Source organism: Trichosurus vulpecula, chromosome 4 (genome assembly GCF_011100635.1).
Source record: "Trichosurus vulpecula isolate mTriVul1 chromosome 4, mTriVul1.pri, whole genome shotgun sequence".
NCBI lineage: Eukaryota > Metazoa > Chordata > Mammalia > Diprotodontia > Phalangeridae > Trichosurus > Trichosurus vulpecula.
Window position 1 is genome coordinate 9158877 of NC_050576.1, and position 23203 is coordinate 9182079.

Below are 23203 nucleotides of genomic sequence, written 5' to 3' on the forward strand. Positions count from 1 at the left end.
TTGTTTAATGAGTTGCCATAGCAACTTTGTCATGTGTTGAGGAAGAGTGAACTTCGGGTGCACATTTTAAAAATTCCTTCAGTGTCCCTGGTCTTTCAGTAGGTAAACAGTCTAGGTTTTAGGGTCACAAGCATTTATTTTCTGGCTACTACCTTCAGGAGCTCATCTTAGTAGGATTATTTACTCCTACACAAGCATAAGATGTAGCCGGCTGTAACCAGAATGGCTTTTGTTTTCTTTGAATGACTCAGCTTACCTCATTGAGCCTCTGGACACTGTGGCTTGCTCTTCCGGGGCAGGAGGCCCGGGGAGCATGCCGGGAAGCAGACAGCTTCCTGTGTGAGGAGTCATGGGGCTGGCTGAGGGGAGGTGTTGGCGGCTATGCTAGGGGGAGGGGCCAACTCAGGAACCAATCGGCCCTGGTCATTTGGGCGGAGCTTGATGATGTCAAAAACCCTATAAGAGGGGAGAGGACAGCTTGAAGATCTCTTTTCCTTTTCCGGTTGGAGCCAGCGACAGTTACAACGACAGTTACAGAGGCAGTTACGACAGTTACGTCAGTTACAGCCACAGCTGAAGCAGGAGCTGCCAGTAGCAGAGCTAGCCTACGGGAGAAAGCTGAACAAAGACTTCAGGCCATTACAGCGACAGTTACAGCGACAGTTGGAGCCAGAGGCAGTTACAGAGGCAGTTACGACAGTTACGTCAGTTACAGCCACAGACACAGCTGAGGCAGGAGCTGCCAGTAGCAGAGCTGATCTACGGGAGGAAGCTGAACAAAGACTTCAGGCCAGTGGGTAATCTTATTACCATCGAGGGGGAAGCATGATTTTGCTTTACGCAATCATGCTTCTCTGTAGCCTCCTGGTTACTCTTGCAAGGCGTACTTATTGGGCCTGGAAGCTTTCGATCAACATATCGAAATGGGGCTGCTGGTTCATGGGTTGGTTACTGTGGAGCCTAAATAAATGTTTTGATTCTTCTGCCTTCTACTTTGAGAGTTTCTTATATCCGGCGATTCCGAACCTTTCAGACATGTTTATGATCCTCTTTGAGATTATAAACTCTGCCCTCCTGATACACCGGCCAGCAAGATGGTGTGCAGCTAGCTTTGATCCATAGCTCAGCTCTTCCTGGCTCAGTCTCACCTTGTTATGTCCGACTATCATTTGTTTCCAACTGTGCTGGATGAATTCAGGTTCATGAATTTTCCCTTTTGCTAATCCACAAAGTGACCAAATTGTTTATGGGATCATATGTCTAGATTCAGAGAGCACCTCTGATACTGTGTAATCCAGTGCCTTGTTTGGCAGTTGTGGGAAACTGAGGCCCAGGGAGGTCAAATAACTTGCCAAAGGTCATCCATCACCTAGGCGGTTTATGTTGGAAGCAGCATCGGAACTCAAGTCATCTGATTCCAGAGCCAGTCATGTTTATAATTGTACCACGATTATATTAATATTGGATTAATTAATGATGAGGTTCATTGGCAAGGAGAAGAGGATAGCAGTCCCGGATGCTTTCCAGGAAACTGCATTCTTGAAACTTCAAACTTCTCCCAAATGAAAGCATCTGGAGGACCTCACCATCCCCAGGTCCTTCTGGACCTGGCCTCTGCACTAGCATTACTACTTCAGAGTGGCAGCTACTTGTGCAAGCTTAAATCTTGTTTTTTTCTTCGTCTAATTTTATTATCAAAGGATCATTGAACAGAATTATTTTAGCTTGTTTCATTTTCCATTGCTTTAATGATCTTGACGTACAGGTGGGAGAGATCTTGCTGTAAAAGATCTTCTAAGGCAATGTTTTGTTTTCCAGCCTCAGAGGGTTTCTGTGTAATCAGTAATGAGCACAATGAGGTCTTACGGATCTTATATTTTTGGTTTTTTTGGTTTTGCTTTTTTTGATTTTGCTTTTTTGGAGGGGTTTGGTTTTGTTTTTTTGGAGGGGAGAATGGAAGGCAATTGGGGTTAAGTGACTTGCCCAAGGTCACACAGCTAGTAAGTGTCAAGTGTCTGAGGCCAGATTTGAACTCAGGTCCTCCTGACTCCAGGGCTGGTGCTCTACTCACTGTGCCACTTAGCTGCCCCGAGATCTTATATTTTCTATATATTTTAGTCAGTTGTGAGGGGGTAGATGTGTGGTCTATTGGTGAGTAGCCCTTGAGAAAGCTTGCTTATTAATAACCCTTCTAAGGACCTCATTGAGGCCACCCTCAATTCCTGCATGTCTCATGAAGATTTTGTATAAGTGGAAGAATAGGAATATAGTAGTTATTAAGAGTCTCTTGATCATCTTTATATTAATAAGGCCCCCAATTTTTCCTTTGCCTTTGGTATTTTAATATCCCTCTAAGCCTTGTATATCAATCAATCAGTCACTAAGCATTTATTAAGTACCTACTATGTGCCAGGCACTGTGCTAAGCCCTGGGGATACAAAGAGAGGCAAAAGACAGTCTCTGCCCTCAAGGAGCTCAGGGTCTCAGTGTATGTTCATGGAGAAATCGTTCTGTATTGTTAATGCAGAATACAGGCAGTAATACGTCATTGGTAAAGCTGTGAGTTGTGCTAACAATTCTGGGAAGCAGTTTGGGAAAAAGTGGCAAGGATGTCCATTGCCTTTGACCTAGAAATCATTCAATTAGCCATATACCCCTAGGAGATTAAAGACAGAAAGAAAGGCCCCCTATGTATCAGAGATTTCTAGCAGCCCATTTATGGTAGCAAAGAACTGGAAACAAAGTAGATCCCCATGGAATGAGGAGTGGCTAGCCAACTAGTGGCACATGAATACCATGTATACCTTTGCTGCGTCATGAGAAGTGATGAGTGTGGAAGATTTAGAAAGCAGAGCAGGAATATGTGAACTGATGCAAAAGTGAAGTAAGCAGAATGAGGAAAAAATTTACACAATGACTTGATTAATGTAACTGGAAAGAACACCAACAGAAGCAGAAACTGGATGTTATGTGGTGATTATGACTGAGTTTAACCCAAAGAAGATAGAAGAAAATGCATCTCCTTCCCCTCTTTTCGTAGGTAGGAGACTATGGTCAACAGTCAATAAATATTTATTAAGAACCTACTATGTGCCAGGTGGGTGTGAAATATTGTATGTACTTTCAGACTTGATTGATCTATTGGTTAGTTTTGATAAACTTTTTTATTTTTCTTCTTTAAAAAATGTGTTACATGATCTGGCTCACCGAGTAGGGCCAGTTGCCAACGTGCTTTTCCTAAAACACAGGTCCAGCTGTCACTCTACTCAAAAACTACAGCGACTCCCTGTTACCTCCAGGACCAAATGTAAAATCCTGTCTTTGGCATTTAAGCCTGTCCCCTTTCTACCTTTCCAGTCTTTTTACTTATTACTCTTAAGATCTGGCTTGAATGGCTGACTTGCTGTTCCTCACTTCCAGCTCTGGGCTTGCTCCTCATCTCTGGAATGCTCACCTTCTCATCCTCAATTCCCAGTTTCCCTGGATTCCTTTAGGACTCGGACCATACCCTCACCTACAGGGGCTTTTCTTGTTTGTCCCCAGGCCTTAGAGTGGATCATAATTTTGCCTTTAAATTCTCAATGCTTAGCACACAGTAAATGCTAATTAAATGCTTCTTTACTTTACTTGGAGGTCATATAAAAACAAGATTTAAAAAATTAAAAAAATTTAAACAATTGATCTTCATGCACTCCATAACTTCTCTCCTTCTAAATGTCTACTTCATACCAAAGTTACTCTTCCAAGTGTTCACTAAGGTAGCTGGCATCAGTGGCATATCCCTAATATTTGCAGAAGATCTTGGTTATGGGCACATCTACTGTCATATATGCTCATTATAGGTACATTTTGGTTTAGGAGATGTCTTCTTAAAGAGTTGTGCTTAAATTTCAGTTAAAATTACTGGGAGACAAATTTTAGGTCAGTGTAAAGAAGAATTTTCCATGGTTTGGAGCTGTCCAAAACGATGGGCTCCCTTAGGAGGTTGTGAGTTATCTGCCTCAGTGTCAAAATGTGTGTGGGGTTGGGGGGGAGGGGAAGAGGAAGGCGATGTGGGGGAGGGGGAGGCTTTTCAAGGGGAGGCCAGATAGTCCCTAGTTGGGAAATTGTTGAAGGGATTCAGTGCCACACCCCTCACGACTTCCTCTGCTTCTTTAATGCTTATCCTCTTGTCCTCATTGGAGGGCATGGCCTTGAATTCCAAAATCTCCATTTAAGGAGGGGCCTCAATACAGACAGCTCCTCATTTCCCACCTTGCTGCACCACTTAGGACTCCTCTGACCTCTGACCTCTTCACCAGGCCCCCATACACCTGAGACACTTCTGTTCTCTCTGTGGTTTTCAGCTTTTTATGTGATGGTCTGCCTGGTGAGCTCCTTGAGGACGTGGATGTGTCTCTTGCCTCTCTTGTGTCCTCAGTGCTCAGCAGAGTAGGTGCAGCCATATAGCCTCTGGTGATTGGAAAGTAATGTTTAGGAAGTTTTGGAAGGTAGGAAGGGATTAGGTTATGAAGAGTTTTAAATGCCAGATGGCGGTTCACAGTTGATCCTAGAGATAATAGGGATCCACTGGAACTTATCAAGGAGTGACACAGGCAGACCTCTGTTGGACGAAAATCACTTTAGTAGCATGCATATGATTGTAGTCAGGGAGACTTTGGGGAGGCTCTTGTCTACAGACTGTCAGGTCACTCTCCTTTCTTCAGTGAGCTCGATACCTGCTTTAAAATGTTCTCTCCTATCCCATCTCCTGAGCTCCTACTAGGGGATGTCAGCATACATATTTATCCTCCCTCAGAAGCCCTAACCACTGAGTTCCTCAACCTCCTAAGCTCCTCTTCCACCCAACCTCAGCCACACACAAAGATGGTCATACCCTCCATCTTGCTGTCACACACATGTGTGCCACCTCCATGGTCAAGAATTCTGAAATCCCCTTATCTGACCATCATCTCCACCATCCCTTACGTAACCCTGCACTTACTGTGCACTGTGACTTCTAATCCCTTGACTCCTCAGTTCTCTCCCAGGCCATCTCCCCAACACTAGCCATTTCCCCCTCCCTATCTTGACCCCTTGGTGAGTCAACTCAACTCTACCCCTTCCTCCCCTCTTGAATCCCTGGCCCCCTCATCATACTTCTGATTACGGCCTACCAAGTCTCAGGCTTGGATGACTTGCATCCTTTGTCATCTGTGCACCTCCACACATGCTGCTGAACAAAGGTGGAAAAAGCCACACAACTGCTCTGCCTGGGGCCACTCCAGATCTATGTTACATAGCCTCAGTGAGGCAATCCTACTCTATATATCTCCCTCATCAACTCACTCTACCACTCAGCACAGTGACTTTTCCAGATCTTCTTGAATTGATAATGAAATTACAGAACGGGCAGGCATGCCTGGTTCTTTGGATACTCGCCAGGAAAGACCACAATTGGATATGGTGAAGGAAAGCAATGACGGGGAGAGGCAGAGAGTGTCACTCACATAATCGTGAATTACAGTTGGGAGCACTCAGCAGCATGGACGTGATGGAGATGGAAGAGGGCAAGAGGTCTCATTTTTAGGGAAATACCAACTCCTATCTGTGCCACCTGGGAATTAGTTCATGAATATGGGTAAAACTTCAAAGTCTTCATCCCAAAGTTATCAGCCCCTTTTGGATGTTCTGCTGGTCTGGACCTGTAAAGGTCTAGATTTTGTCCAGAATTTATACCTTTCGTAGGACCAGAATTTTAACAAGCAGCCATTAGTGTTTTCCTCTGATTTGGCACGTATTACTAGGATGGAAATTGTGGTTAGCATATGATACAATTTGTAAATTATGCTCTGTAAACCATCTTTGGGACGGTTTGTATATGACTTCCAGGTTCCCCTTTGCAATCGGATTTCCTGCTAAAACTTCCTATACTGACTCAAAGGGGAAGGGGTGGTCAGGGAGACCAGAATAAGATAGAATTTTAATACAATTCTAATCCTTCCTCAAACCTCCCACTCTCAGCTGAGAAACTTGGCTCATGTTTTAAGGAAAAAAACTAAGGCTGTTCACTGTGACCTCCCTCTTCTCCCCTCTTCCTTAGCTTCTGTCACTTGGATTCCTTCTGCCACTGTCTCCTCCTTCACCTGTCTCACAGGATGAGATGGCCTTACTCCTTACCAAGGCTAACCCCTCTTCCTGCACAAGTGATCCCATTCCATCCCATTTTTCCCACCAGACTGCCCCCTCTCTCTGTCACCCCCATTCTTTTACTTATATTCAGTCTCTCCCTCTCCACTGGCTCATATCCTGCTGCCTACAAACATGCCTGGCTTTCCCCTATCCTGAAATAGCCCTCATGTCTATCCTTCCATCCCTGTTAATTATAATCCTCTATCTCTTCTGCTTTCTGTAGCTAACCTTGAAAAAGCTGTCTACAGCCGTACCTCCGCTTTCTGTCCTTTCCTTCTCTCTTGTCCCCTTGCAGTGTGGCTTCTGACTGTGTTAGTGCACCAAAACTGCTCTCTCCAAAGTTACTAATAATCTCTTAGTTACCAAATCCAGTGGCCTTTTCTCAGTCCTCATTCTTCTACATTTCTCTGCAGCCTTTGACACTGTTGATCACTCTCTCCTTTCTAGGTTTTTGGGGTACTACTCTCCCCTGGTTTTCCTCCTACCTATCTGACTGGTCCTTCTCTTGCTGTCCCCTCCTCCAGACCATGCCCTCCAACTGTAGGTGTCCTTCAGGGCCCTGTCCTGGCTTAGGTTACAAGACCATTTTTGTATTGTAGAAAGAGAGTAGATGGGTGCCTTCTTCTCATTTTATTACACACAGTTGTGTAGTATTGAAATTAATTGTTCTTTAAATGTGTAGTAGAGTTCAATGAGACTTTTTAAAATAAAACTGACTTTTGCTAAAAGAGAAATTTTTTTTTTTGCTGGTTTCTTTCTTAGAGGCATAGAATCATATAGAGAGCTAGAAAGGATGTTTAGAGAGGTCCAGGGAACATCTAGGCCAGCCTTCCTCATTTCATATATAAGTGGTAGCAAATCAGTATTTATCAGAAATGGGAAGTGACATGGTCTACACAACAACCAGTCTGTGCTGATGATTTAAACTCAGTTCCTGTGGCTTCAAATCCATTCTTGTTGTTGTTTTTTCCCCACTATACAATGCTGCCGGTTTACTCCTAATCCTTTTTTTAAAATTTAATTATAGAAACAGGTTTGAAAGAATTTTTTATTGCTGCTGTGTATTAATATGTGATTTTCATTTTCATATACATTAACATTAGTGGGAATATAGTAATGTAAATACATTTTTTTCCCCTTCTCATTTTGGGGGAAAATAGTCCCTCAGACAGTGTGGCGAATAAATTTGGATCTCCCTGAGGAAGCGAACCAGAATCATTCCTTTAATTCTTCTGAACGATGGTGGGAGCAGACAGATTTGACAAAACTAATCATATCCAACAATAAACTTCAGTCACTTTCAGATGACCTCAGGCTTCTTCCTGCACTGACTATACTTGATGTAAGTAGATTGGCTATACTTGAGCGAATATAATCTAATACTGTAAAGAGAAAACTCAGCTCCACTTAGATCCTGACAGTGAAGTAGGAAAGAAAAGGTTTCCATTTCCTATCCTCAGAATACAAGGAGTGAATTCAAGGTTAAATTAAAGTTCTGGATTTTAAGCAGGCTCGAACCTCCCAGCTCCCTATGACTTCATGGCTAGGGCTGCACCCTTAGCCATGCAAACTGCAGCTCGGCCTCATCTTCTTCTACTTGGTCACCCTTGTACTCATCCCTCTGCTTTAGAGTGTCCACCTGTTGTGATAGAGACTTCCTTTTAGAGAGTCTAATTACGTAGTAACCTCAGCAATGGTTTTTCTTACTGTATGTTATGTTCTGGATTTATTATCATACAGCATAGTGTTTTGGGCATCTAGACATGATCTGTTTGACATTTAGAACTGATCAGTTTTGCAACATGATAGAAGAATATTTTTCTTTTGCTGTGGTCTTAAATTAAAATGGTGGACCTTAAAGTTAACTAAATTGTATTGCTCTTTCTGAGACCAAGTTTTAAATTTTGAGATGCCATATTTTCCAGCTTGTTGAATCTGTGAGAGCATCAGCACGTTCTTTTCCTTACATTTTTGCACTATGGCACTGAAAATTCTCCTAGGAGAATCCGGAACAAATGGGTAGGGATTCGCATGAAAGGCTCTAGGATAGGCTGTGGTCCTGCACTTAAACTAGGAGAGAAGTGGAGAGAAGAGTCTCCTCTCCTTTTCTGCCATGTTTGCAGTTGATCTTCTCATTGCTTCTGCCAGGAGAGTAGGTTTGTAGATTGCAAGTCCACTTCTCTCATTTCCCCTTTCTGTCTGGAAGCTGGACGTAGGCTCGAAACAGACCTCCTCCTGTCTGGCCATGTGAGCAGAGGTTTGGTCAGCTTCAAGGAGCCTCCACATGTGACTTCTGACCACCAGCCTCATTTGCTGACACTAAATTGATAAGGGAAATGGAGGGACTCAGGTTGAAAAGTGTGAGAAGAGGGAGTGGTGGGGAACATTGTGGGGGATGGAAGAAGGAACAACTGTTGACTGTGACTGAGTCTGTGGACTTGTTCTAGATGCACGATAATCTGCTGACGTCCCTTCCTTGTGCCATAGGCGAGCTGGAGAATCTTCAGAAGCTTAATGTCAGGTAAAGCCAGAATGCTGTTATTTTTAATTTTGATGTTGTGGAGAAGAACTCGGTCACTTTTTTATTAATTTTTTGACTGCTAAAAACAAAAAAAGGCAAGCAAGAGAGTGGGTGGGATAGTGGAAACAGGGCTGGTGTTAACCTGAGGAAGACCTAGGGTCAAGTCCTGTCCTAGCCGCCTGCTCTGATCATGGGGAAGGCACCTAACCCTCTGTTTTCTGGTTAACTATCCAAAACAATAAGTTGTAGTTATATTGACCATCAGTACAGAGTTTGCACACTGCATGTTCCCTTTGTGTCCAGCCTGGAGTAAAAAAAATACATATGCATGTAAGTGTATATATCTATAGATAGACAGACAGATGGGGGGAGCCTGCATTCAGCGTCTGCTTCTGCCACCACTTAATGTCTGTGTGATTTGGGGCGATTCATAGAAACTTTCTCCATCTCACATTCCTCACTTACAAGTTTCAGCTGTTGAAGCAGTCGCCCTCTGAGGCTCTTTCCAGGTTTAAATCTTTAATCCTATGAAGTCACATCATTTATTGATTAACAACAAACTTACATTATTAAGCACTACCTACTCTTTGCTAGGTGCTCTGAAAGCAATAATTAACCATAGCTTAATGACATTTATGTGGACGTGTAACAATTTCAGTTTTGAAAATCACAGAATAATTGTTTCCCACTATTCAAATTACCTGAATTCTTTCTTGGCTGATTGTAAATTTAGCCCCATCATGAAGATGATTTTGTTGTTGCTAAACTTTTGTTTAGGTACTGTTTTTCATTTGGTTGAATACTAAATTCCTTGGCCATAATTTAGTCCATCTACTCTGGTCTGGTTTGATTTGATCTTGTTCAGACATCTGAATTCCTTTTCAAGTCCTGTTAATTCTACCTTCACAATGTACTTTCTATTCTGTTTCCCACTGGAACCTCCCTTCTAGCCCCCTATTCTTTTTCCTCTATCCAGATCTTTAGTAACTTTTCTCTGGACAATTCGTTCAAGAAACATCAGTTATTTGTCTATTTTGTAGGGTATTAGAGGGGATGGAAGATTCCTGCTCTTGTTGAATAGATAGTCTCCTAGGAAGACAAAATAGGAACCCGTTATTAAGTGTTTACTATGCTATTAGCACCATGCTAAGTGCTTGGGATACTAAGAAAAATAAAAACATGGTCCCTGCTCTCAAGGATTTCCCATTCTAATCATAAAGACCCTATACAAAAAAAACCTCTGTACAAGACACACACACACACACATACGCGCACGCACACACACACACACACACAGACACAGTAAATGGAGAATAATCTCAGAAGGCATTATCTGTGCAGGGAACTGGGAAAGGTTTCCTGTGGAATGTGGAATCTGAGTTGAGTCTTAAAGGCCAGGGAAGCCAGGAGGCAGGGATGGCCAGGACTAAGGCACAGTGTGAGGCCATAGAGTGTCATGTATGGGGAGCAGCATACAGGCTAGTGTGCCTGGATGTTCGAGTACATGGAAAGGAGTAAAGAGGAAGAAGACAGGACAGGTAGCAGGGGGCGAGGCTGTGAAGGGCTGGGACAGCAAACAGTGGTTTCTCTTTGATCCTGGCGGCAGTAGTGAACCTAGCCTAGAGGTGATCAGAAAGGGTCTGTATGGCATGATCTGACGTGTACTTTAGAAAAATCACTTTGTAGCTGGAAAAAGGAGAGATTTGAGGCAAGCAGCCCCTTAGCAGCTGTTGCAATAGTTCAGGTATGAGGTCACCAGGGCCCGTACCAGGAGGGGAGGCTGTGTCAGAGGAGAGAGGAATCGTATGGGGGAGATGTTGTGAAAGTAGAAAACACACCTTGCTAAGGAGCCAGCACATATAGGTGGAGAGTGAAAACATGAAGGGTGCATGCCTTGGGAAGGAAAAGGGCCATCTCTTCATGTGAGACAGGGGCAGCATAGGGAAGCTTTCAGTGAAGGCCCTCAGCTTCTTTAGTGAAGAATCAGATATGGTCCTAAGCTCAGGAGGCCAGGGAAGGGGTGGCTTTTGGAGACTTGAGGAAAGATACCTTTGGAAGAGCTGCTGTGATGAGTGGGACAGCAGACTAGGAACATATTAAAAGATTGCCCAGCTGTCAGTGGTCTGACAGCCAGCTGTGCTCTGGGAATCTTCTACAGGTCTGTTAAGCAACCTGTGACTAGGAGAACAAGTCATTAACTGCGATCTTACAGGATGGACACCAAGAACTGTGTGAGATCTGGGGAGGAAGGTGTTCTCAGCTAGCGAGAGTTGGCCTTAAAAAGGCAGCTGAGCATTCAGCAGGTCAGGAGGGGCAGGGATGGTCAGTCCCCACCCACGGGGCACTGCCTGAGCAGGCACTTTCCTGGGCATACCCAGTTTGGAGAGGAGCAGTGGGGTGAAAGCTGGAAAAATCAGCGAGTTTCCAAATGTGAATGGCTGGACACAGCAGAGCTTGAACTTTGCTGTAAGGAGTAGGGAGTGGCTGAGGATTTTTGGACAGAGGAGAGAGTGCTATCACAAGTTCTCTGCTTAAGAAAGCTTATTCTGACACAAGTTTGAAGGCTAGATGGGGTGGGGAAAAGAGTGGATACAGGATGGCCCATGGGGAGACACTTGAGCGATAGTAATAGCAGCTAATTTTCTACGTCTTTTGGTCCTCACAAATCCTCTGGGAGAGAGGTGCTATTATTCCCATCTTACAGATGAGGTCAGAGAGGTTAAATGACTTGCCCAGGGTCCTAGTCAGAGTCTGAGGCAGGATTTGAACTCAGGTCTTCTGCCTCTCCGCAGACTTCCTCACTAGCAGTAGTACAGAAGAGGAATTGGATATGAGAAATTTTAAGCCGGGTGAGTTGTCAGGACTTGGTCATTTACTGGATATGATTGGTGAAGGAGAGGAGTCAAAAGGAAGCTGACGTTGGAAAGGTGGGGTGAATGGTAGAGCTGCTGGCAGAGATGGCCGAGGCTGAAGGAGATTTAGGTTCAGGTTCTGACTGGTCTGGCTGACTCTTGTCTTCTTCTCTCTCTTCTGTCCTTCACAGAAGAGCTCCTCATGCACACAGCCCATACCCCAAGCAGCCAGCTCCCAGACTTTCAGGGCTCCCCACTGTTCATCAAATAAAACACAGACTCCTTCATTGAAGATTCTCAGCCCTCCAAATCCTTGTGCCCATTTAACATTCCAGTGTATTGCATATGATTTCTGCTTTTAGGAAATTAGACTGTGATCTTTTCTTTGATTTCTTGTCCTATTACCTCCATGCCTTTGTTAGAATAGTTCTTCCCTGGATTCCAAGCTCACTGTCCTGACCTCGGATCCCTTAAGTTGCTCTCTGCAGTGCATTTTCTATGTTTTTCATTGTGTTACAGCTTGTATTAGACCGATCTTCCTTTTATAGATCATAGATGATCTGTGAATGGACCATCCAAAGTGAGCTGGAGCTTCTCCCCCCAAACAGTCACTTGGCTCTGGGTTTTCCACAGGAGGCTGAGCTGGAATGATGAGAGGGTGAAGAGGCATAAAGAAATTGAGCATTTGCCAGAATTTTATAAGCTGAAAAGGTGTACATTTGAGATGATTTGTATTTAAAAAACAAAACTCCTTTTCTCTAGTTTAGTCCATAGGATTAAGAGTTAATGACAAAGGATATTAAAAAAATAGTTCACAAATTACTTTTGTGAAAGGATTTCCTTTTCTCCTTTGAAATGTCTAAAAGGTCATTTATTGCAATCTTTTTTTAAGTGCCTGGTGTTGTAAAAGAAAATAGAATTGCATTTAAAATAATAACTAATAAAGTTTTAATAAGTCCATGTAGTTTGCTAACAAAAATGGCTATAAAACTTTATTGTGTTTTCTAATGTTTTTTCTTTGAATTGTTTAGCATTTCTTTTTAATCTATCAATAGTCATAACAAACTGAAAATACTGCCCGAAGAACTTACCAAACTAAGAAACCTGAAGGGCCTGTTTCTGCAGTACAACGAACTGACAAGCATCCCCGAAGGATTTGGCCAATTGCACAAATTAGAGGAGTTAGTAAGTTGAGCGTTTTTAATCCTGAAGTGCTTTTTATTTGAAAAACTGGTGCTCTGCCTTGAGGGTCCTGCGGAGCAGTCCTCTTTGATCCTTGTTTCAGACCAAAACCCTTAACCAGGGTCAAGAGCCCTCTGGATGCTAGATGAGACATAGGAGGAATTGGGAGAGAAGAAGGCAGCCAACTCAGAAAATCCAGCTGAGGTTCACTCTTAACTTCTGCAGGTAGCACCTGAGGCACAGAGAGTGGGGGGCTAGATCTGGGTTCAGATTCATCTCAGATGCTTGCTTTCCATGTGACATGACATCATCCATCTGTCAAATGGAGAGGTTGGACTCCGTGGCCTTCTAGCCCTGAAAGGCCCCATCTAGCTCCAGATTCATGATCCTAGCTTTGTAGGCCTCCTTAGCATTTACACTGCAGTGCATTTTTGGAAGTCATGCTGCTAAGGGCACTATCACCAATAGTACCGTAATTTCCAAAGGAACGATGTTTAATTATTACAGAATCTTACTAAGAACCCAGCATTAGGAAAAAAATCAGAAAAGATCAACAACATGTAAGCAAAGAAAAAGGTACACAAATTATAAAACAGTATACTAGCCTGAAATAAGTAACAGATATGCTCTGATCCTGTTAGTTGGCTGGCACATAAGAATGACAACTCCGTCTCACTAGAAGTTTGAGCTAAGTGAGATGTTAGGTAAAATCTCAGACCTTGAGTTTAACCATCATTTCATTTGCTGCCTGAGGATAGAATTCGCTATTATGTTGGGAATGATTGAGGAATGGTGGCTTAGGGGTTTTCATTAATGATTGCTAAGGCCTTCAGGACCATTCCACAAACCTTCCATCTTCCAGCTGGGCTCCAAGTGCTTTAATATGTGCTCATGGAATAGTTTTGCACGTTAATTGTGGTATTTCTCTTGCTGCAAACCATTTCTTAAAAATGACAAGACTTAGCCACTATCTGTCACTGACAACCTCTTCTACTTCCTCTCGGTGTAGATTTGAATTAAGAAGCTAAGGAGAGCTCGTGAGGAAAGTGCCAACACCAGACATTCAATACTTAGTCGTCCGTGTCGCACGAAATTGAAGAAATAATAAAAATAATGACCAGCATATGGGCCCGAAAAACGAGCTCTAAAGTATCTCTCACAAAAGTGCTAAAACAGTATAGCAGCCTGGTCACCCTGGAATGACGCGGGTATCTAGGAGAAAGGACATGTAAATTACTTGGGCAGTCTTGGCCCTGTGGAAGGGGAGAATTGGCCATGTTGATCAGTTTGACTGTAGAGAACTTACCAAGGATCGGCTGACCTTTTCCAGAAGCAGTGAAGGAGGGGTAGTTTTTCTTCACACAGTAGATGGGCTGTTCTTTCACCTTCCACTTTCAGTTGTGAAAGTCTAAAGCCAAACACTTGATCTATTCATGTGACTCTCCCAGTAAAGCTGTAAAGGGTTCTTTTAGGATATATCCAGATTTAAGAACTTCTGGTGTAATAGAGGCATTTAACATTTCCAAAAAGGGAATCTCTAGAATATCAGGGTAGAGTGATATGGCAGGTCTGGATTTCAGTCTGTTTTCTACTACTGCGAAATCCTTGATGATCCCAAAAGGCAAAATTGTGTTAACATTGGATTTATATAAATACCTGGTGAAAATTCAGAATGATGATTTTTTTTTTTATAATCCCAACTGAGAGGTGATAGTTGGAGAGATGGAAGCATAGAGAAGAAAGCCTTTCTCTAGTGAAATCATTCCTTCCCACTTTGCGCTGCCCACAAGGATCTCAAAGCTGCATACAAAAGTGCCTTGGGAGGGGCCATTTCTTAATTTTGTTTTTACTTTTTCAAAAGGATCTTTCCAACAATCACCTTACAGCTGTTCCTGCTAGCTTTTCTTCTCTCTCTAACCTGATGCGACTCAACCTTGCCAGCAACCAAATGGAGGACTTGCCAGCAGAAATCACTAGGATGAAAAGTAAACTTACTCATTGTTCAAATATTTAAAATTTAATGGAGCGTTTCATATATTTAAAATAAAATATTTTGTTGTAGTTGGAGGTGTGGGTTTGAAGGTGCTAAGAGTTACTTATCCTAAGCTGTCAGTCTTGACCCAGGAGCCCTCTTTTCATAGGTAATAATGCACTTTGGTATTTGGTAGCTTGAGGTAGAAAACATAAAACTGTCAAGAAGTCAGCTTTGCAAAACTAAAAAAGGCAAACTAAAATTAATAAAGTTATGATGGGCTTAGTACAGGTATAGAGCTGAGCAACTGGTTAGTTTTGTGATGTTTGATAGGACTTTGTATCTTAGCCTTCATGAGATGAGAGGTAGGGAACCATAGCTGGTGCCGTGCAGCTTTCCCTGCAGAAGGCTCAAGTAATCTTTGGCTGGAATTGCAGAAGGTGGCCTTCTGCTTGAGCCCAGATTTTTCACATTTAAAAATGTTTACATCTAAAAAGATGAACAATATAATTTTTACACTTACAGAGATAAACAATATAGCTCTTTAATAAAACAGTTACATACCCAACCAAGGTAAGCATGAAAAGTGGCTTTGTGGTAACATTGTTGTGGGCATCATGGGGCTGTTGAAAGCTCTGCCAGCAGAGTGCTTCTCTGGCAGGTCCTTCAAAGCCTGGAAAGGCTTTGAGTCCAGGCCTGGTGGTAGGCTCATGACTTTAAGTAAGGCCACTGGGGGATGAATTGTTTAGCCACAGCAACTCCCAGGACTGTTTCCTAAGACAAAGAAGGGTTACAACCCAGTCTGTGTTGGTGGAGAGAGTTCCTACATCAGCTAAATCACAGATCCTTGAAGTAAGTATTTTTAAAACTATATTTTAGAGTCAGTTTTTAAAGACAAGAAAGTGTAATTTTGTGCTTTTCTCTCTAATCTTTATATTTTATAATTTTACCCAGAATTTAAAATTGGAATAAAAAGCCTTTCCAGTGCATAGTGCTTAACTTTACACTTGGCTTGACCCCAGAATGTCAGTGGTCCACTTATCTCTTGGCCACTGGCTCCTCTGGGTCAGCCACAGGCTATGCTTGACCTTGACTACTTAGGCAATTTGAACTCAGGGAAGGGTGCAGCAGAAGAGAAAAATAAAGTTATTTAAATTATTTTGACAGTTTACCTCTTTACCTCACCGCATGCCCATCGGCTCCGGTTACACGTTTCTCGTTTTCATAGTTTTTGAAAATTTGCTCTACACGTTATTACTTAGATGGGAGCTTGTATAAAATATATGACATGCAGGAATTTATTTGGGTACAACTTGGTTGTGAAAGCTATTTTCTTAAAAGGCTAATAGTAGTTTCCACTTTCTCTTCCACAAAAAATCTGTGAATGCTAATGAATGTAAGAAAAGCTGGGTAATCAGCCCTTAAGTAATCAGACATTCAGGGCAATCTAAAGCCTCAGGAAACAGAATCATTTTTTGAGGGTTTTTTTCCTTTCCTGACTTTTAAAATAATAACAGTCTCTGTTGGTTAGAGCCTGGTAATGATGCTGAGGTTGTCGGTTCATTTCCCCATGGGCTGAGCTGTCACTATACGTAATGAGGAGATGCTGTTGCTTCCCTAAAATTGTTGCTTACCCACACTAATAATTCTAAAAGCTGCACAAAGTTATGAAGGTGGGCTCTTCAGAATTCCCGAAAGAAGAGTTTAGAGCAATGTGAACCATAGAAATAGGTCACCATGCTGCTAATGTCCACTTTCTTTACTTAACCACACTTGTCCACTGGGGGGAAAAGCTGAAAGGCCTTTTTCCCCACTGCCCCCCCCCCCCATTCACATGTGTTTATCTTCTTAAATATATTTTAAGAAAAAGCTAAATGGCAGTGAGCAAAAATAATACCTTATATATTTGTAGCATTTTATACTTGGTATTTTCGCATACAACATTTCTGTGTAATACACGTTAACTCTAAAATTTTAGTAGATAAAGTATTAAAATTATTTTGATAGTCAACCTAAATTCATGTAAGTCCATTGTTTTTTGGAGGGGGTAGGGAGGCGGCGTGGTGGTATAATTCATTATGAGAATATATTTTGTTAAAGTTTTCATAAAACTTTATGGTGAATTTGTTATTCATTGTTAACAAAAGTGGGTGAACTGGAAGTTTTGATCTTTAAAAAAAATGTTTTTCACCAAATAATTTCTATAGGATTAAAGCATTTGGATTGCACTTCAAACTGCTTGAAAACTATACCTTCTGAATTAGCTAGCATGGAGTCACTAGAACTGCTCTATTTACGGAGGAATAAATTGCGTTTTCTACCGGAGTTTCCTTCTTGTTTGTTATTGAAGGTAAACATATTGCTGTTTAACATAAAACATACTACTTTTAAAAAATACTATTTAAGTAATAGATTATGTATTGCTATACAGTCACCTTTAAAAGTTGTTTCTGAGAGCTGTATTAAAATTAGTGTCACAAATATTAGTGTTGATAAATAATTTTTAAGTAGAAGAAAATAGTTTTTAAAGTAACGATCTATCTTGTTTGATCCAACCATTACTCATATTCATCCATTGATAAGTAGGTCTATTAAGAAATATTGTAATTTTTTAAAAAATTAGCTAGTGTTAAAATCACTTTAAAATTTGTAATATTTTGCTTTCTGATTATGATTATATTATATTCTGATTGTATTTGTCAGTTCATCAATATTGATTATATTTATTCTGATTATATTAAAGTAATTACATCCAATCATGGAAGGGATTTCAGAGGTTTTGTCCAACCCAGACCTAAGTGGGTACCCCTTCTACAATGCAAAGAAGTGGAAATCTAAGTATTCTTTGAATCTTTTAATGATGAGGAACTCAGTATTTCCCATGTAGATCTAAAGTCTGCTTCTCTTTGGTTTCTAGCTCTGTGCTCTGAAACCAAGTAATAGCAAATCTAATTTCATTAAATGGGTTGTAATTTCAATAACAGTGACAAGAATCATTGAACAATATATATCATTTAAATGTTAATGAACTTAACTGACAATCTTAAATCCTGGTCACTAAAAAATCATTTCATGTTTTGATATCCTGTCATGAAATACTTCTCTCATTAAAGAACACATTTTCTTGTGGTCTTCACAGCTTAATTTATGCTATGGGTATCTTAAAGATACCAGGAGAAAATGAGGAAAGCCCCAGGCATGTTGGATGGAACTGAAGTGGTCATTTTAGGAGATTATGCACAGGTTGACTCATGAGCTCATCCCTCCTTCATTAGAGGGAAGATCCAAATTGAGTTCATGTATCTCTTTGAGTGCTTGCTCTAGGTAAGCATTTTGGTGGGCAGATACTTGGGTTGCAATTCAAGAGCTCTGGAGTCCTTGTTAGTCAGCACCAGCTAAGCGGTAGGCACTGATTCTAGGCCAGGCTCTGCCACTGGAGTTTGGGGTTTTTCAATGTTGTGCAAAACCTTAACCTTTCTTGGCCCCATTCCCTTCTAACAGTCTGTGAATCTAGTTTATTAGATTAATTGCTTCTCTGCCACCTCCTCTGTTATATATCTTGGCTAATTTTTTTTTTTACTTTATTTCTCAGAGTTTGAGATAATTCTCCATAGAAGCTTTGTAATAATTTTAAAATAACATAATCTCAGGAAGAGTTTTCCGCTGGGAATTTTTGTTCAGCTGTAGAAAAAACTTGTTTTCATTTTACTGAAAATTCAAACAAATTAACAATAGAAAAGCTGTGTTTCTTATCAGTAATTTGAATTTTATTCTTTGAGTGATTTGAATTTGTTTGCCTCTAATTGATATTTCATCCTGTAGGTGATGAATAAATTATATTTACTAAGAATAACAGAACTACGAGTAACTTTGATCTTTGCTTCTTGTAGGAATTGCATGTTGGTGAGAATCAGATTGAAATGTTAGGGGCAGAACATCTTAAACATCTTAAATCTATCCATGTGCTAGACCTAAGAGATAACAAGTTAAAATCTATTCCTGATGAAATGACCCTGCTCCAGGCCTTGGAAAGACTTGATCTAAGTAACAATGATATCAGCAGGTAAGCTGAAAAAAAAAAAAAACAACCCTTTGAATAATATGGGGTATTAAGCATAACAAGTAGTTTCTGTATTATTCAGAGAATTATAACCAGAGAGTTCAAAGTCCACTGATAAAAATTTTTCTCAGTGATTTAAATTGTATCGGACATTATAGTTAAATCTAAAATCATTTTTAAGCCTCTGAAGTGACTTCTAATGCTGCTTCTTTATTCTGTTTATTTGTATTTTAGGGAATTGTGAGAACTAGATTGTCTTTTAAAATGTATTTGTGATTAAGGTCTATATAAGAGAGGCATGTGGGCTAGAGGATGAAGGGCTGGGCTCCAACTCAAGAAAACCTGGGTTCAGGTTTGGCCTCTGACACCCACTGGCACTGGGCCCCTTGGCAGGCCTTTCTACCTCCAAACACAGGCTGTTCCACTACACAGAGGGGTGCTGCCCTGCCCTGGCAGAGCAATGGCCTCCCCAGAGAGTTGCTTAGACTGATGAAATGACAGGTTCAATGCCTAGCCCTACATTAGGGGAGGAGAAAAAATGGACATTAGCCACTTGCTTTATATAGTCTACTAACAGATACTCTACCTTCCTCCAAAACTCATAGAAATTGACTTAATTCATACAATTATGTATTGACTTAAAAAAAGTTCTTTATTATATTCTTGTTATATGGCTTTATCTAATAGTAATGAAACTTGTTTTCCCTCCTCTTATACAAAACCATCTTGAAAATCAGCTGATCATTTGCTCTTAAAAATGGATTTTATAAAAAAATAAAAAAAATAAAAAATAAATAAAAAATTAAAAAAAATGGATTTTATAGTTTTCTTGCCTCCTCCAAAGTTTCCTGTGTACCATTTCTCCCTCCCTGACCCTCTTCCCCCTTTTCCATAGACACATCAAAGTTAGTTAATAAAAACAAAAATGCAAAACAATAAAGAAAGCTAATCCCTGCTGTGCAAGTTAATCAGTACATATTCAGGTGTCGTGGCTCTTCTCCAGATCTTTATTTCTAGAGAATAAAAGCCAAAGCATGTGGAGAGTCTACATGGTCACCCAGCACACTGCAGCTGCTCAGTAAATATTCAGGTTAATTCTATAATTTTTTGAGAGGAATCCTTTTTATTTAAATAAATGAATGCATCTGGGTAGGGGTCTCAGAAAAATCTTTGTATTTAATTTGTAATACGTCTTTTACCACAAATGCTTTTTCATTTAGAGGGACTATGGTGCCTTTTTTGGTGTCCTCAGTATAAGCCTGAGATATGACCATTTAGGAGTGACAGATCATTCAAAATTGGCTTTCAAAAATATTTATTTTGTTTTTACAATCTATTAAATAATAGTATTAAAAAATTTCAAAGCTCTTTTTACTTCATTCAAGACTTTAGCAAATTTTTCCTTTCTTAAAATTAAGTTAAACTTTCATTTGAAGAGGAAATACCATAGGCCAGACTTACTTAGTTCTATTTTGGGCATGTTAGCTCTAATATACTATTCACTGTTTTGTGAGTTTTGCATTCATCTGTCTAAGTGAGTTTTATATATATATATATATGGTGTGTGTGTGTGTGTGTGTGTGTGTGTGTGTGTGTGTTAGTATAGTTGAATTATGTTTAAGGGGTTTTGTTTTGTTTTTGATAGTCTGCCCCATACATTAGGAAACCTTCCTCGTTTGCAGTTTTTGGCATTAGAAGGAAACCCTTTGAGAACGATTCGGCGAGAACTCCTAAATGTAAGTGTATTCTGAATTCAAGTTTATATTTTATTTATTTCACATTCAGACATTCATGTGGATCTTCTATACAGCTCCAGTGGTCTCTTTCGGTGACGGTTTTGTTTTCTCTTCCATTTAGAAAGGGACCCAAGAAGTCCTCAAGTATCTAAGAAGCAAAATTCAAGGTATCGTCCTATTTCCTTCTGTATCTTCGTGCAAGGAAAGTAGCAGCCAAAGCTCTAAGATTAAATTAATTTAAATGTACTACTTGTAATCACAATTAATTGGAATTAAACCTCTGGAAAACCAGAATCTGGTTCTAAATAATTAGAGGAAGTATGCTGTTATCTTAGGCAAGAGGTTCTTAACCTGGGGTTGGTGAACTTTTTTTTTTAAATACTTTCATAACTGCTTTTTAATATGACCATTATCCTTTGTAATCTCATGTATTTCATGTTGTGCATTTAAAAATATTCTTCACCAGCTTGCCCTTGGGTTTTGATAGAAGAAAGGTGAAGAAGCTGCATTGCAGACGATGTTTAGACTCACTCTGGGAATTTACATTTTTAATCTCTTTCGAGTTATGCTATATTCCATAGCATGTAAAAAAATGTGGAGGTCAAGAAATACTTCCATGCAGGAATTTGTGCTCAGTAAGGGCCAAACAGCTCTCCAAAAGATAAAAAAAAAAAGTCCCCTTAATCCTGTGGTGTTCTAGCAAGGTACAAATGTGAAACAGTTTTCTTTTCAAATCTTATATTCAAATGGGGCTCCTTAGAATAATTGTCTTCTTAAATTTTTTCACTTGTGCCTTTGTTTGAATCAACTAGATGTTTTGATGTTGTACAGATAATGCCCAAGTTAAGTTTGAGTTCAAAATTATTTTTTTCAAGACTGAGCCATTCAACCGCTGCAACCATCCTGACTCATTCTTTCTTAGCTCTCTGACTCTCACCTGTGTTATGGTTGGTGGTGGTGGTGGTGTTTAGTTGTTTCAGTCATGCTTGATTTTGCATGACCCTGTTTGAGGTTTTCTTGGCAAAGATACTGAACTAGTTTACCATTTCCTCCTCTAGCTCATTTTACAGATGAGGAAATTGAGGCAAACAGGAAGAAGTAACTTGCCCAGGGTCACATGGCTAGGAAGTATCTGAGGCTGAATTTGAACCAGGCCCTGCACTTTAGGCACTGAACCATCTGGCTCTATAAATAATGATAAAACAAGATCCTCTCTGCTAGGGAAGGGATGCTCTGACACTGAAGAATGAAATAACTTGAAACATGCTCTGAAAAGGACATTTAATGTCCTTTGTGCTTATGTCCAAGCATAATTATTTCTAAAACATTTTATTAAAACCCTTGGATTCAGCCAAGTTATTGTCCTTTTAAGCAATATTCTGTCTTGTGAAGAAGGGTGGGATTATGCAGCTTACATGGCAAACACAGAGCCCAGCACAGAGTGGGAGGCTGCTCTGCGTGCTAGAATCTGTGGGAGCTCCAGCAGGTCCTTTCCCTGTTCTGGCTTCATCTCCTCTGTGGCATCAGATGGGAGGAGGCTGGCCCAGGAGAGTTCTATGATCCCTTCCAGTGCTCAGATTCTGTGAGTTATCAATAAAGATGAGAATTCAGCTAGTTACTTCACTTTAGGCAAGATCTGGCCAGCAGTGCAGTAACTGTAAGCTGTTTAACTTCAGAGTAATTTTAGATTTGAGCAGCATATTTATTAATAGCCATTTCTAGTTATCCTTTCTGTGGAGGTGGAGGAAAGGACGTTGCAGAAACTGTGATGTAGTGCAGGTCTGAATTTGTCTGTGTTTCGTCCCGTCCCCTCCCTGCACATGCATACTTCCTTTATTTTTGCCCTTTTAAAGTCAGATTCGTTTGCCAGGCTATTTGTAATATGATAAGCAGCAAATAGGTTGCTTTTAGCAGAAATATTCCTCACCTTTTTGCTTTGAAGACCTTCGGAATACCTGGAGAAAGCCTTTTTAAGAAATAAAGAGTACATGATATTCTGTGTGCTTCTACATGCTACCATTGTTACGGTATTATAAACAAGTAGCCTCCCTTTTAGGTAGGGCATGTTTTAAATGGGCCTTTTTGCAATTTGCTGCTCTTTAAATTGTAATCTTTTTCATATCACAACAGTTTGTAGTATTTTTATAAGAATCACATTTTTTCTTTCCCCCTTGATACATTTTTTCCTGCTCGTTTTCTAGAAAGACCTTTATATCACATTGAATATTTTTCACTACAGTTTTTTTGGTTACATTCATGGGGATGAAATTTAGTTGCAAAAATAATTGGTTGTTTTCCGTTTTCTCTTATAAATTAAATTGTGAAAATAATTACATTGGACATTTATTCACAATGCTTCCTATACAAGTATTCCTTGTTCTTTGTTTAAATAACAAAAGTAACAAAATGCAACTGAATTTAACGTAAGACCCCAGCCTGGTAATGTCTAGGTTGTGTTCCAGGATGTGTGCCAGAATGAGAATCAGTTGGGAAGAGTTCTGATCTTGACCATGCCACTTAACTGGCCTTATGGCCTTGGGAAAGACACTTCACTTCTCCAACTCCCAATTCCCCATATGTAAAATGAGAATGATACTTGTTCTGCCATCCCTTGTTGTAAGGCTCCTGGGAGATAAGGAATGTGCGATTCTTCCTGCTCTCACAGCCAAACTCTGAAAACAATCTGGCCACTCTTGTGCCCCCACCTCT

The 23203-nt window shown here is 40.5% G+C and overlaps 1 protein-coding gene across 3 annotated transcripts in view; it reads left to right on the forward strand.

Annotated features, from left to right (window-relative positions):
- Positions 1–23203, forward strand: part of LRRC40 (leucine rich repeat containing 40) — a 54251-nt gene that overhangs the window by 4633 nt on the left and 26415 nt on the right. For 2 of the 3 annotated variants that reach the window (XM_036754996.1, XM_036754997.1), the window contains exons 2-9: positions 7332–7513; positions 8619–8692; positions 12600–12729; positions 14588–14711; positions 16906–17048; positions 18589–18761; positions 20404–20494; positions 20616–20661. In XM_036754996.1, the coding sequence (XP_036610891.1) occupies positions 7332–7513; positions 8619–8692; positions 12600–12729; positions 14588–14711; positions 16906–17048; positions 18589–18761; positions 20404–20494; positions 20616–20661 (963 nt within the window). The remainder of the gene's footprint in view (positions 1–7331; positions 7514–8618; positions 8693–12599; positions 12730–14587; positions 14712–16905; positions 17049–18588; positions 18762–20403; positions 20495–20615; positions 20662–23203) is intronic. The other variant, XM_036754998.1, reaches the window with a different exon arrangement.